The following is a 16,692-nucleotide window of genomic DNA, read 5'->3' as shown; positions in this document are numbered from 1 at the left end:
TTTTGAGTGGTAAGGAGTAAAGGAAAGGTGACAAGATGAGAGGATGTATTATTATTATTTTAATATATAACTGAAGCAAAACCCCGCTACAATTATTCTTTGGCTATTTGAAACATTATTATTTTCTTAAACACCTTTCCTAGTTGCAGTGATTTCTTCAGTGTTCTCGTGAAATTAAAACTGAGCCTGCAGATACCTAATTTTCTTTTTATTTGAAACAGTTCTGGAGAGCAAGGTTTTGTCAGTGAGCTAATTGGCTGTGTCAGAGAAGCGGCACTGCAGGTTTCATGGATAACAGAGAAAACATTGCAGTTCCACTGTCTGATTGTCGCTTAGGTTTAAGGATCTTGGTGAGAAAGAATATTTTAATTTCCAATACAAGAAGGTTTAATTTCCAGTACAAGAAGGTATGTTGGAAAAGTGAATTGGGATTCACATTCAAATGAATGAGGCATTCACTATTGCAAACCACTCTGATCTTCATCATGTATTGAAGTTACTTAACCTATTCTCCTTTCACTTACACTAGTGTAAATCACAAATGACTCCTTGATAGTTAATGGACTTACACTAGCATAAAGCCCATGTAAAAGCAAACAGAGAATCAGACCTAGTTTTCAGCTTTTTCATCTGTAAAATGGATACTATGGCCTTGATCCAGTAAAGCACTTAGGCATATTCTTAACTTTAGCATGTGAGCAATCCCACTGAGGTCATATATACCAACGTATACCCTGGCAAACAAAATAATAATACTGTGCACTTATATAGCACTTTCCATCCAAGAATCTCAAAGTGCTTCACAATTTATTTAACCTCTTGTAGCCTTTGATTAATTCAGAAGGCAAATTGCACATGTCACTAATGACAGGTTCTTTACTCAGGTGGAGACAAAGCTTTTATAATAAGTGAGTTTGGTGAGTAACATAAATATAGACGTGAAGACTTAATTTAAAACCCAAATAACCCAAAGTATTAATGCATTTCCACAAAAAGATACATACAACATAAAGATATGTAGTGTTATCATATTCACAAACTCCTAGAGACCACTGAAAACAAATACAGAAGAAAGTAGTAAGTGGAGGTGACAGTGCAGCTTGCATCATCTTGTCAATCCCCATGTACTCAACTAGGGTCAAGCAAACACCATTTTTATACACCTTTTCTCTTACACTCACACATGGCTGGGACAATGTTTGATCAAGACTCAACCCCTGTCCATGTGTGGAATTCCAAGGAACCATAATTAAGGTTCTAACTGCTTACACAAAATATTTTCGTCAATACGCTTCCCAGTAGTCGTGATACATCAATGCAGTTAGCTCCCTGGTTACATATACTTATAATATACATATACTTGTTCTTCTGTTGGTTTACTTATTTATCACAAGCTATATATTGCTAAATCTTATGAATGTCAAGCATTCATGCTAACCCTCAGGCCTACAGGCCTCAAACCTATTGCGTAAAATCTACTTTAAATATTAATATGTATATATTTTATGTTTCCCTACTGTCATAACAGCTGTAATGGTTTCCATTTTTACTATTTAAAGCATTTTAGTATTGCTTAGCAAATAATGTATAGTTTAATCTTGCAAAACAAACTCCCCTACGATCAGGTCAGGGGGTCACAGGTCCACACTCATGCCAATGCTGAAAAGTAGCACAGGCCCCATTCCAGCAGTGCACTCAAGCACTCCATGAGTACTCCCAGGGTGAGGGAATGAGTTTTACCTGACCATGGAAACACTCATGTACTTAAATTTAACAACATGCCTAAGTGCTTTGCTGAATCAGGATCAATAATACTCACCTATAAGGCATGGTTAGTGTGAGATTAAATTAATTGTTTGTTAAGTGCTTTGAGACCCTTAGATAGAAAGCACTTTATTAGGGAAGAAATGTATCATTATTTTATTTGCCAACAATGATGTGATTTATGAATATTGATTTCTCACACAAGATTCAGGAACTACACTTCTACCTCGATATAACGTTGTCCTTGGGAGCCAAAAAATCTTACCGCGTTATAGGTGAAACCGTGTTATATCGAACTTGCTTTGATCAGCCGGAGTGCGCAGCCCCGCCACCCCGGAGCATTGCTTTACCGCGTTATATCGGGGTAGAGGTGTGTATTGAAATGTTAATTAAAAAGAGTAACACTAAAACAGGTATATCAAACAGTACTTTGACAAGAATTCCTACACTACGCCTGTTGAGAAAATATTAGCATAATATTAATAATGATGTTAATTTAATATAGAATCCTTTATAAAAACTCTTTTTAAGGGCTAGATACAGTCATTTCAGATATGTAGCTTAGGCCTTGTCTACACTGCCACTTTACAGCGCTGCAAATTTCTCACTCAGGGGGGTGAAACCCACCCCCCGAGCACTGCAAGATTCAGCGCTGTAAAGTGGCAGTGTAGACAGTGCACCAGCGCTGGGTAGCTACTCCTCTCATAGGGTTTTTTTTTTTTTTTACCGGTGCCACGACTACACAGCCTGCTGCAGTAGCGCTTTAACGTTGCTAGTGAAGACATACCCTGAATCTTTCTCTCTCAGGCATACACCACTGTATTCTTTATGGCTGATTAAGGATAGAATATGAACAGGAGAAAGCAAGATGATTTTCACTTGATAAAATGTTTGTAGTAAGCATAAAACATTGACACTCCAGAGAGATCAACATCTTAGCTGATGCTCAGCATCACTCAAGATGTTTTCATGTCTCAAGATATTGTTTCATATATTCTGTAGAATCTAATATGAAAAGTCTAATCTTCCAAACCTCCTGAGGCCAAATTCTGGCTGGTAAAGTGCATAATCACAAGCCAGAAAACCTGAAGTCAGCAGTTCGAGTGCAATGGAGAAATTAGCTGTCCCAATTGTAACTTCGGCTTGAGTAGCAGCCATTGTGCAGTGATCTGGGATAGAGAAGGATTCCTTTTCCCCATTGCCACAGTAATTGCCCTGTGCTCAGCTTTGACTGCTCAGTTTGTGTGCTTAATCATGAATATGGGACATTTGTTGTTTAAGGGTATCTCTGTGCAGATTTGGAAGGTGCTAACTTTCCCAACCCTAAATTCTAAAAACTCTTTTGTTTGTTTGAAAAGAAAGTGTAACATTTGCAGAAATTGATGGGTAAATGTCCCACTTTGCAGGGAAAGTTTCCTACTAACTATTGGTGAATGGACAAATGTATCCGTCAAGCCCGGTCTTCTGATATTGCAGAAGACAAAATTTTACACTGCTGCAACACTGGGACTTGATGAGAAGAGAGATTAAACATTTCAGGTGGCACATCCCTAAGAGAAAAATCAAATAAATAAACAGCTGAGATTGCTTTTCTAAAATGGTCCTGACACCTTTTGCTACGACAATTTCAGTTACATTTTTAAATACCAACATATCAGCTCAAATGAATACTTTTGGTTAATGACCCCAGCAAAAGGTCAGAATGGCCCACAATTTTACTTTGCATATACAATTTTGCTCCTACAATTAAATTGAGGCACATTTAATTTCACCTGCAAATGCACCCGTTTAGACACGTATACCCTGGCTGCACTTTTTAGGCATTTAAATAGTTTTAATTACCCAAGCAACTAGATGTACCAACAATTTAGCATCCACTTTAAATTGTATGTCTAAAATTATGCCTGTATGATCAAAGGTCTGATTCAATTCTGGCTAAAAAGCAGGTCAAAGGACACATTCACATTATTCTATGCTTGAATTCACTAACGGCAAAGGTGAAAGAGATGCTGGACCAGACCGGCTTCCCCAGGCTGGCAATTTAAAGCGGCCGGAGCCCACGGCCCTTTAAATCACCACCCGAGCCCCGCTGCCAGAGTCCCGGCCCTTTAAATCAAGTGCCCGAGCCCCGCCACCGCTTCCCCGGGGCTCGGGCAGCGTTATAAAGGGCCCAGGGATCCCCACAGGGGCTGGAGCCCCTGGCCCTTTAAATCCCCACAGGAGCCCTGCCGCCGCTACCCCAGGGCTCAGGCGGCAATTTAAAGGGCCCAGGGATCCCCGCCGCAGGAGCCCTGGGCCCTTTAAATCGCCGCCCAAGCCAGGCTGCCGGAGCCCCGGGATAAGGGTGACAGGGCTCCATTGGCGATTTAAAGGGCCCGGAGCTCCGCTGTGGTAGCAGTGGCCAGAGGTCTGGGCCCTTTAAATCGCCTCTGCAGCTGGTACCTCAGGGGTGATTTAAAGGCCCCGCCTCTTCCGTTTGAGGCCACGCCCCTGCTCAGGACTCCAGCATACCGGTAAGTCCTTTAATTTACTTTCACCGCTGACTAATGGCATCTGAATAGTGAACTACGGAAAATCAGAGACAGCTTTTACAATGACTATGTGGTCTTCGATTTCTCTTAAGCCAAAGGAAGACTAAGAACCTAGTTCTACCACTCTAATTTATAATGAGTCATACACCTTATTAGATAAGTAATCCCACTGAAATCAAGGTACTATGTGAGTAAACATGCCAGAACTGTGCCCAGTGTTAGACCAAAAACTTAGTGACTGCTCTTTGTGCTAATAAATTGGTTCCTCTGATTAGAAGAAAATCCTATGTTTTGGCAAATGGAGGTCAGCTTCTCTGGAAAATAATGGTACAAAACCGATCTGCTCTTTTCCAGCCTAGGACATCTCTACACAAACAACTTTTTTAGAAGGGCCAAAATGGAGCACCCAGAGATTCTGACCTATGTAGCTCTAGAGCTGTACCAAGATGCCAGAAAACAGCAAGGCATCCTGCCACTGTTCATGAGCTAAATTCATGGCCGGTGTAACTCCACTGAAATAAATGGAGTAAGCGCAAGGAGGAAAACAGACCAATATGCCTATTGTTAGCTACAAAAATCTCTGTTTCTCCCATGCAGCATTTCTTGGTCATTGTGATTGTCTTTAAACACTTACAAGGCTGCCATTATGCCTTAGCATGATTTATTAGTACAAGCAGTCTCATTAAGTTTTGGCTTAACAATTGTTTTGAGTATTATAATTACTCATGGATTATATTAGGGTAGTGCCTAGAGGTTCTGATTAGGATCAAGGTCATGTTACGGTAAGTGCTGTATAAAGAGGTAGACAGTCCCTGCCATGATGAGATTACACCTCTACCTTGATATAACGCGACCCGATATAACACGAATTCGGATATAACGCGGAAAAGCAGTGCTCGGGGGGGTGGGGGGGGCTGCACACTCCGGTGGATCAAAGCAAGTTCGATATAACGTGGTTTCACCTATAACGCGGTAAGATTTTTTGGCTCCCGAGGACAGCATTATATCGAGGTAGAGGTGTATAGGCTAAGCACCCTAAAATGACATAATCATTGGTACAATTAAAATATTATTTGGTTTACGATTCAAATGAATGCAGAGTACATTTAAAAAAAAAAGAAAAAAGGGAAGATTGAAGAAAAAAAATTTCTACTCCAAATGGGGTGCAAAAGCTTACAAGGTGGGCACTATGGATTGTTAGTAAAAGCAAGGAAGATCCATTTGCCATTGACTGTCACTGAAAGGATACCTTCTTGTGACCTTGGGTCTCCCACTTTAGCTACAGCATCTTTGATTTCTTTCCAGGCTTGCTCTTCACCTGCCAGCATGTCAACATCCTGTTTTGACAGAAACAAAAGCAAGAAACAAAAGCGCTTGATAAGAAAAACAAAGTTGACTCTGAAAGAACATGCCATAATGATGAGCAAAGGGTTATAAAAGATTACACTGGCATAAAGAGTGTTGGGCCCGTGTATCAAAACATTTCCCCTCAAATAATATCTGAAATGAATAATGGAATTCACTCTTGGACTGTGTTTGTCTCTCCTCTGTATTTGCTTTCCATGAATTTTCTAATGAATGAGATTACGCACTGGAATGTTCAAGGATAATGAAAATGTTAAGGAATATTAGAACGTATCAAGGAAGGTGAATTTTGAATTCATAAGCAGTGCGTATGCAGACCAGAAAGCTGATTCTAAGAATTATGATCATCTGAGCAGGGAATAGAAGCAATAGCATGTCTCATGTTTCCTATAAAAACAAATCAAACAGCTCAGATGTCAGCTACTCACAAAGAACTGCTCACTAACAGTCTACAGACCCACAAAACTATGTGTAGAAATGACTCAGCTAATAATTTTGAATAACTTCAATAAAACTGTAAGCTGAGCACAGACAGTTTGCAAGCAGAAAGAGCCTAACTTCATTCAATATTCCAATTATAAGCACGAGTCCAGTGAATTAGTTTGCTGCTCAGGTTACTTTTGGGGGTGGAGGTGAGGAGGAAAATCACAGTTATCCCCGTTCCTGCCGGTAAACCATATCAACAGTCACATTTTCACATCACTCTTTCATAATGCAGTGTATGGAGGCACAATACTTAATGGTGACAGTAAGGGACTGGACATGTGGAGACAACTTTTCCAGTGACTTACTGCGTAACTTTAGGCAAGTCACTTAGAGCCAGATTTTTTAAAGGTATTTAGGTGTCTAAAAACACAGTTAGTGGCATTTTCAAAAGTGCTTTTAACCTAATTGTGCTTCAATTTCTTCAGCTGTAAAATGGGGAGAATACCACCCACTTTTGCAAAGGCTTTGGTACCCTTCAGATGAAAGCTGTTACAGAAGTATAAATTATACTTATTTTCAAATAATCTCAAAAACAGCCCTCTGGGGAAAAGGATTATGTGAAAGAAATTGGGTATAAGGAACTAGCCAAGCACTTTTGAGCCAATACACACTCCATGGGTACCACAAGAACACTGCTGTTGAGAAGTTTAAAATCCATGTCTCTCTCGCACTACATAAATAGAGAGAAATCAGAGAAGAAAATTAATTATTGTGAATTCAAAATAACAGAAAATATTTGCAGGGCACCTGTGTTCACTTTCATGTTTAATTTTGCAGTTATGTCTTTCACTCTGTCACACAAAACTGTTGGACTCTTGCATTGTCCAAGAGATGGTTAAATCAAAATTGGTCTCAGCTGTTTTATAATTCTGTAACATTCTGCATCAGAAAGGTACGAAGAGGGCAGCATTACCCTATTGCAATTTGCAAATGCAAAAACCAGCTCTCCGATTAAAAAAAGCTCACCTGGAAATAATTTTGTACATGTCTAAATCTGCCACCAGAAAGGAAAAGGGTCAAAGTTGGAACAGAAGAGCTCATGTTGCTGTAGCCATGTTAGCATAGCTAATACTGCAGACCTAGCCTTGTTAAGTTTTGTACCAGACTCTCACGGAATGACTCAAATTCAACCTTGATATAACTCCACTGATTTTTATGGCATTGCATTGCTTACAACAAGGCTGAACTTGGTCTGACAAACTGTTCGGAATATTGGGCCTGATGGTGCTCACTGAATGCTTTTGTAAATCCAGAGTTGCTCCACTGATTTTCACTGATTATAAATGAGAACAAAATTTGGCCTATAAAATTAAATAATACATGACTGCAAAATTAAGGTGGGGGAGAGGGGGTTACATGAACAAAAAGGAGGAAATTCCCACAGCCACTGTAACTCAGCCACTTGCCCAAACACAGTAGTCGCCTTGCTATATATATGCATTGTGTTAAAATCCAGGCTGATACACCTATAACCAAGTGCTCAGAGACACTGGAATAACAACCACTGGGCCAGATTTAGAGGTGAGAATAAAATGCTGTACAGTAAATTATAGGTCACTCCACAGATACAAGGCAGTGTTAGGGGGGTTAATTTACATGTTGTGGGACTGATAGATGGTATAAGTTTAAAGCATATGTCAAGGTAGGATTTTAACTTGAACCTCCTTAGACCTATTGGGAGTTGCTTTTCCTGCCGCACCCCTCTCTTCCAGCATCTAACGACGCAAGCTGCAGGGACATGGAATCAGATTTTCCCTAGCCCTTACAGGTACATGGGACACAAGGATACAAACAGTCTCCCCACCCTGTATGTCCCCTGCAAGACAATCACAGGCACTGTGTTTGGTGGAACACAGAAACTGCACCCTGTGCACACATCACGCTAGAGGGGGCTGGAGGCATGGCCTTGACCGCCTTCCCCAGGAGCCTGGGGTGTGGAGGGAGCTCTGGCCCTGATAAAGACTTCAAGATTTAAGTCACTACTTCAGTGGGAGATTTGCCTTTGTTTTCAGGATTAGACTGTTGGGGGTCTTGCTTGGGTAAAGATTTGGCCCGTTAAACATCCTTGATTCTTGGAAGAGGGTTCTTCCTATATTTTTGTTGCTAGTTCCAAATTTCAGACAGGACAGATTTTTTCTGGGGGGAGGGATAGCTCAGTGATTTGAGCATTGGCCTGCTAGACCCAGGGTTGTGAGTTCAATCCTTGAGGGGGCCACTTTGGGATCTGGGGCAAAATCAGTACTTGGTTCTGCTAGTGAAGGCAGGGGGCTGGACTTGATGGCCTCTCAGGGTCCTATCCAGATCTAGGAGATAGGATATCTCCATATATTAAAGGAGGGAGGGATAGCTCAGTGGTTTGAGCATTGGCCTGCTAGACCCAGGGTTGAGAGGTCAATCCTTGAGGGGGCCACTTAGGGATCTGGGGCAAAATCAGTACTTGGCCCTGCTAGTGAAGGCAGGGGGCTGGACTCGATGACCTTTCAAGGTCCCTTCCAGTTCTAGGAGATAGGATATCTCCATTAATTTAATTTAATTTATTTTCTTTAGGACTTTGCCCAGGGTATGCTGGCTACTCCTTCAATAAAGGCAATCAATCGGAAGCAGCAAAATGACTAAGAGTGGTCACTGTGAAAATACTTCTGGCTTACAGGCTAATAAGCTTTTCCCAGGAAGTTGTTTCTGTCACTGACTTGGACTCTGCTCTGAAAATCTTAGCCATGTGATATGACTAAGACAGCTAAAAATACAAAGCTGCCTTGGAGTAGGAATTATGAAAATAACTGAAATGATTAATAGTTACGCCAAACTGTTTAATTTCATCTAAGAGCATGGCAGTAACAAGATCTAAATGTCCATGAAATAACCCATTCAAAGTGACTCTTCAGAGCATGTTCCCAGCCAAACCTCCAGGTGTGCAGTTGCAGCAGTAAAGAGGAACATGTCTTTTCATCTGTTGAAATGGAGAACCCACCCTGTAGCAAAGTGAGCAGCCTTTGAACAACAATGAAAGTTTAGTGACACCAGTCTAATTATTTCCCCCACTGGCAATACTGGTGTTCAACACAAGGGTTTAGTCTTCAAAAGAACAAACTGATTTGCTTATTCGGATCCAGTGTCATTCTGAAAAAATAATTAACTGGATCACAGGGATACACAACGAACTTCCAGCGGATGAGGCCGGCACATTTACAGATTCAGGTTTCACATGTGGAGGTGTACTGATGAGGGAAGTGCAAGTGGATATGTTGGGTGGAATGGTTCAGAGAGAAGGAGCGCACTGAGCAGTGGCCCCTGCTGTTGCAGTACCTGCTGTTCCTATAGTATGCTTGTTGCCAGATGCCAGCAGGAGAATAGGGTAACACAGACCTGGCAACACCGCCAGTATGATTAGCCACACTCCCTTGGAGTCATGAAGTGCCACTGGGCATGCTAGTTGAGCCCCCGATCCGGTACTCAAGGGAACCCAAGATCTGTGTTGTATCTTACCCCTGAATGGCTATCTTGAGAAAGAAGATCCCTGCACCTTCCTCACTTCCCTATGCACAGGGGATGCCCCCAAATTTAGCCCTTAGCTTGTCTCCTGGATGGTGACTTTAAGATCTTCAGTAAAACCTCTGTCCTGCTGAAGGCACAAGAAAGGTCTGCATTTTTCCCCTCCCTTCATTCCTTCTTGTGGACAAGTTTGGCAGCAGTGTGCAGCTTTCTAACTGCAGGGTGCCTGAAGATTCATGGTCTCCACCAAGCAGATCTCTGGTACTTTGCATGGACTTCCCACCCTTTCAATAGCTTTCCAGTTCAAAATATGTTCTTTCCCAGAGGCTGACTTGGCTTTTGTAGTAAAACCAGCCACAATCTAAATTCCTCCTAAATGGTCTTGAGCAGTGGTAAAACCCTGATATCTCAATAGAGAGGATACTGTGTAATTTCAGACACTTTCCCCCCAAACTCACTTTGGGTAATTAAAACTTAAAGATTCTCGTGCTTAACTACAAAAGGGCAGGATTTTACCCTTAAAATTAATTTGGCAGTTCACACTGTTTACAGTGAGTAGTGCACAGAGGAATGTGTAATACTATTATAAGCAGAATTGTCTTTTGGTAAAGCTCTGGGTTTTTTCCCTTCCCTAGCTGAGGCAGATGTACAGTATCATAAAGGATTTGAGAACTCAGGACTAGCAAATCCCTTATGCATTTTCCTGAACATTATGAATCCTACAGATTGTAAATCAGGACAGCATTGTTTGTTGTTTTTCCTTTAGAATACCCTGCTTGTAAATCCAGTTATCTTCCTGAGCAACTGTGAAGCTTGAGGTTTTAAGTGTGTAGATATTCATCATCAATTTAAATGTAAGGAACTTGTAAGTTGAAAATGCTCATGGAAATAGTCTGCTGCACAACAGGCATTATTAAAAGTCAACATTTGTCATAAGCTATCATAGTCTCTCCCCAGTGCAGGGTTCTTTTAGCCACAATTGTTGAAGTGGAGCTGTGACCACCGATAACAAGAACAAGGGGACAAAATGGAAGAAATAGGAAGAAACATTTGATGATGATGATTTCTTTGTATTGTGGTCAAACCTAGAGGTCCTAACCCCATAGTGCTACGCACTATGCAAACATATAACAAAAAGATGGTATTAGGTATTGATAGACACCACTCACCATAGGTACGGGACATGCTCCAATTTTTTCCACAGGTCACATGAATCAACATCTGTCCTGTCATTTCTGCTACTTCTTGGTGCCTTAATTCCTGAAAGTGGTTTCTCTCAACTAGAGAGAGGTGTTGTCTCTGGGTACAGGATACATATTGTCTTCTCTGCTCTGATTTTCTCTTCCTCCCCTGTTGTCTTTGACCTCCCTCTCTTGTCTTCTCTCTCTCATCTTACTCCCCATCTCCTTCTTTTCACTCTCCTTTGCCACTCACTTTCTCTTTCTCACCGTTCGTCAAAGTGCTCCCTGGTCCGTTCACTCCAAGCACTATCACTGTTATATGTGATGTGTAATGCTGTTAGCACACCTACTGACTAAACCAATCACTGTTTTCTACTAGAATCACATTTAAAGTTTTGAGTGTGAAAACACAGCCCACATGGCCTGCTATGAGAAACACCAGTCACCTCTCCCCTGACCAAAGCAGCTTGATGCCAGTCAGTCAGGAAGACTCAACCCTCTTGTCACATACACAAACACACCAGTCTCTCACCACCATTCTGCCTACCCACCCAACGCACCTGTCAAAATCTTCTCTCCCCAGGAAAGATGTTGTTGAGGGTTTCTCCTTCCTCCTGCTCAGGCTACAGGACAAGAACGGGACTTGGATTTTCTGTCCCACAACGGGTGCCAGTAAAGTTCTCACCCCCACCCCCCCGATCAATGTGGAGAAGTGGGGCCAGGAATCTTTGCCACTGGAGACAGTCACCAAGATAGTCTTCCCTCTCACCTCCTTCACCTGTCCACAAAGAAGGAAAGTGGGTCCAGAATTATCCATCCAACAATTAATTATTTTCTTTCCTTTTTCTTTATTCCCTGCCACAAGATCATGGGTGGAGGCAGGGGCTTCTTTGACAGCTGCAGGGTGCGACTGAGAGATTCATCCTATTTCTCCTACTCCTCTAATTTCCAAGTCACAGATTTGGATGGGTGGGAACTCCTGTTTCCACACCCCACTACATGGTGTGCTCCTTTTGTGCAATACCCAGCCCTTTACTGACAACAGTTAGTAAAGGGCTCTTGATTCCCCCATGGGCTAGAGTGCCAGACTGCCCCAAGCGGAGCAGAAAACAAGGGTGACCACTGGTCTGAAATGAACCTGACAGGTATTTTCTATTCAAAATACAAGGAGGAAATATGGAGTCTCAAATACAACTGTTGTCATTATAATGGCATAAGTCTATATGCTGTAGGTCAAACAGAAGTTATGGGCTTAGTGCAGGAATTACTGGGTTTCATTCTTCGGTCTGTATTATGCAGAAAGTCAGACTCAATGATATTGGTCCCTTCTGGACTTAGAATCTAGGAATGTATAATGCTGATGACCGTAAGGCAGTTTTGATTAAGTGAGGCCTGTCACTCAATAGCAGACCTCAAAGTGGCAATTCTTCAAAAAAAAAAAAACTTCAAAAACAGACTCCAACGTGAAGCTGCAGAACTGGAATTAATTTGCAAACTGGATACCATCAGATTAGGCCTGAATAAAGACTGGGGGTGGTTGGGTCATTACAAAACCTAAACTTAATTTCCCCAATACTAATTTCTTCCTACTGTTACTCACACCTTCTTGTCAACTGTCTGTAATGGGCCACTCTCTTACCACTTCAAAAGTTGTTTCTCCTCCCTCTGTATCCTGCTGTTAATTGATTTATCTCGTTAGATTGACTTAACACTTGGTAAAGCACCCAGCATCCTTTCATGTATTTATACCTGCTCCTGTATCTTTTACTTCATACATCTGATGAAGTGGGTTCTAGCCCACGAAAGCTTATGCCCAAATAAATTTGTTAGTCTCTAAGGTGCCACAAGGACTCTTCGTTTTTTCTGAGGCCTGTGAGATACCCTCCTTGAAATATGATCATGTATTTTTCTCATGTAGCCATTAAAAAAAAATTCTCTAAAGGGAAAGTTTTTTCAGAGTGCCACATTTTAATTCTTTAAAATCAGGATACCCTGATATCTGAACATTACACACAAAGGGCCAAGTACTACTGTGATGTGCTCAGCTCCTACTGACTTCAACAATCTAAGATAAGGATCTGACAATCTAAGATAAGGATATTGCCCAAAGTGTTCAGATCTCTGGAAGCCTGCTGAGTCCAAATCAAAAGACTTTTTGATTTTCAGTTGAAAAGTTACCTTGGGAGATCAGACCCATTTCAATGAGGACAGGATGCTATTCTAAAACAGGGTTGTTACGTATTGCTCCCTTAAAGCATAAAATCATTCAATTTTCTGGGTACAAGACAACTGGAGGCCTCGGGAAAAGAAAATGTATTTCTGATTAACTCATTAGCAGCTCATTGTTCTGTACCTGTCTGCAAGAAGAATATATAAAGGGAAGATATTGTATAGTGTGATGCAGAGCTTTTATCAAGTTGGTGGGAGAATGAAACACGGAAGTTGCTATATTATAGAGAACTAACTTTCATTCGTGGCATGAGTGCTTCAGGACAAACAGAATATAGGTATACACCTGATAAATGAGCACTCATGGCATTATCTGAACACATAATACAGGTGTACGTGGTCACAGACATGACAAGAGAACAGGCATTTTAAAGTGTTTTACGGCAATATCTGAAGGCATGTCTTGGTCCTCATGAAGGGTCTTTAGTCTTCTTAGCATCCACGAGGGCACCACTGGAGTTTTATGGAGCAGCAGTAGCTTCATAGTTAAGGTAGAATCCACAATAGGGGTGGGGTGGGGTGGCAATTAGTGCTGGAAATGTACACAGCAGTGGGCAGGTAACTGAACCCATTAAATGTTTCTGACATTTCTTAATCATCTATGTAATATTTGGGGGTTTTAGACAGTGTTGAATTTTGTAAAGAAAGTGTAATATTGTATCTGGTTAGCTGGACTCCACATTGCAACCCAGTTTAACCTTATATTTGAATCTTAGCCTAAATAAATCCAGAGCCAAACACTGATCATCCACAGAACATCTTTCATTACAAAACCACATAGTTCTCACAGACACCTTAAGATTTCACTTCTATGAATTTACTTCAACAACAACTAGGTATATACTGAACATGCACTGCACATAGCCCTGTGCTTATGATAGCCTCATGTTCCAAGATTCATGTATGACACCCCCCGCCCTCAAGATGTCAAAACCCTCTAGTTCCTCAACAGTGCAAAATAACTCAAATCTCCACAACTACCCAACCCTATTGTCCACCCCATGCTGTACAGGTTAGGGGACTCCACATGTCTTTGCTCATATGGGACCTGATAAAACCTACATTTGTAGCCCTCTTAGAAGATGAGACCTTGAGTTTTCTGACACTTAAGATTTAAAAGAGTAGATGTGATCTAGCATATGATAATTGCAAAGGATTTTTATCTGTAGAGAAAAAAATGTTTTGCTTCATGTAAAAAACCCACAAGAATGTAAAACTAGAGGCAAAAACTCAGAAATTAAAATTGTATTTTTTCTTTTTTCAGGATAAAGAAAGATAGGGGACAGATGCAGAGCAAGCAATATTCCATGTCTCTGACTGTTATTCAGTACATCTGATCACTGTTAGAAAGGCTAAATTAATTTTCCCAATTACAACTACTAAGACATGGCATTCTTACAGCACTTTACATTTTCAGAGTGCTGACATTAGTAAGTGTTTGGAAGCACTGTACAGGTTAATGTTCTATATTGTGTGGATATAAAAATATTTAACAGTGTCTGATATAACATTTAGAATTGTATTCTGTTTACTTAGAAGCCTAAAAGGAGGCAGCAATAACATCTCTGGGAGAAAAATTATTCAAAATTAAATTTGTATTTACAGAAAATTAAGATCAACAAGCAAATTTTCACAGGCCAATTTAATTCAACAGAATGCAATGGGAGCAGATTCACTGTTTCAGTAACACTATAATATTGCAGAGATCAGAAACCATCATGTTAGCACTGCACACAATTGATGATTATAGTGATTTTATGTTTAAACCTGTTGTTAAATCAATCTCTAGGGCATAGAGGTATAAATCTTTTGCAGAAAGCAAATACAAATCCAAAAATTCTTTTCATTAGCCCTAAACCGCAAAGTACAGTTGACTTTTGTTAATAGCATAAACACTCACAGATCAAGTATTAGTATTAAAACCTTTCTTCTTTATGTGTGCACCGTGTAATTAAACACTAAAACAATAGTATTATGGAAAGGCACCCCCCCACAACCAAACAACAGCATTTAAGGGTATTATGTTACCTAGCGAAGAAAGCAAGAAAATATGTAAAGACATCTGTCAGCATTAAAGCAATATATAGTGCTGACACATGTAAACTTCACAATAACATCCTATGTAGATCTGGAGACTCTTCAAATGAAAGATTACAAGTTAACACATTCTGCAGTAATTCCACCATGTTCTAGTTATCTTGATTACTGATCAATATATTCCCAATTTTTAATTATTTTTAAATGTGTCATTCACATTCTAGCCTTCCCTGAGAAGCCATGATCACACAGAGTTTTTATCCCAGTCATATTCTTGGACTGGTCTCACAGCATTTCATTCAGTAGTTCAGTCATACAGAACTCGTGTCAGTGGGAGCGGACTGTGCTCAGTACCTCTCAGGATCAGGCCCCATAGGTTCAGTCCTGTTCCCATTGAAGTCAACATAAATTTTGCTTTAGACTCCACGAGAAGTAATTCTAGGCCTTAAACCTGTGGCACCATTCCCATTGTAAACTCCTTATTTCCAGGAGCTTAGACACAGACTGTAAAATTCCAGTCCAAACTGCATATCAATACAGTGTTTGCAAACTGAAATAAAAATTGACTGAAGCTATCTGTAGTGTAATAAATAGAGGTTAATTACTTATCAGCTAATAAAATGACAAATAAACGTCTCTACAGCTTAGCAAATGATAAGTGGGGTTTTATGCAGACCCACCCAAAAAGACTTTGTGGCTTTGGGCGTTCTAGCACAGCTTCCAACATCAGCCCAATAGTCCTATGGATATTTGGCCAACCTGGCATGATGCTGTTCAGACAAATCACTCTAGCACAGGGGGTTGCCTAGAAACTGTGCTAGGTGTTATGGGCTGTCTCAGATATTAAATGCCAGTTGTTCCTTATCAACCAAACTAGGGAATATGGGACAACTATTTCCTTGCATTTAAGGCAGTGTTGTTACTGTGATATTCTAGTCACCTAAAAGTTAGGTGTTGCAATGCTTAGCATCACAACACTTAAGTGCCCTTGTGGATCTGACCTTAGGTCCCAATTCGTCAAAGTACTTAAGCATTCACTTTACATTAAGCACACGAATAATCCCATCAGTATTCAGCAATGTGGGTACCTTTAAGGACATCTGTAAATTTCATTGAAGACAATAGTATGGAGGAACATGATTAAATACTCTGCTGAACAGAGGGGTGTGTTTGTTCATGTCTTATAGTTAAGCATATGCTTAAGTGCTTTGAAGAGTTGGGGACCTATGTACATTGCAGGACTGGATAGATACTGAAAATATGCTGGCCTCAAGAGCTGAACCCCGATCTATTTTGAACAACAATAATATCATAATGTGCTATGTGTGTGTTTCTCTGTCCTAAAAGCAGCATGATACAGTGGTTGCTATGGTATCTGTAGTATTTTTATCTGTAAGTGTTAAGTACAAGGTAAAGAGAAAAACCATTACACTGGTGCATATTGTTTTCTGAATATATTGTGTTCACCAAATACAGAGACTTTTGGCTTTACAAAGCGCATATTACACAGTCCCATAATTTGTTAATCTCTTCTGTATTCAAAAATATTTGACAAATCTCACAAGTGAAGAAATATCTGTCTCTGAAGTGTTCACAAAGTCTCCTAC

General features: G+C 40.5%; 1 protein-coding gene across 1 annotated transcript in view; it reads right to left on the bottom strand.

The window, feature by feature from the left end:
- Positions 1-16,692, bottom strand: part of SMYD3 (SET and MYND domain containing 3) — a 633,981-nt gene that overhangs the window by 69,342 nt on the left and 547,947 nt on the right. The window contains exon 9 of the mRNA XM_024210270.2: positions 5,545-5,632. Coding sequence (XP_024066038.1) covers positions 5,545-5,632 — 88 coding nt within the window. The remainder of the gene's footprint in view (positions 1-5,544; positions 5,633-16,692) is intronic.

This window comes from Terrapene carolina, unplaced genomic scaffold, assembly GCF_002925995.2.
Source record: "Terrapene carolina triunguis isolate 2854851 unplaced genomic scaffold, T_m_triunguis-2.0 Scaffold85, whole genome shotgun sequence".
Taxonomy (NCBI): Eukaryota; Metazoa; Chordata; order Testudines; family Emydidae; genus Terrapene; species Terrapene triunguis.
The sequence above is the reverse complement of the archived record's forward strand: the minus strand, read 5'-3'. Positions and strand labels throughout refer to the sequence as shown.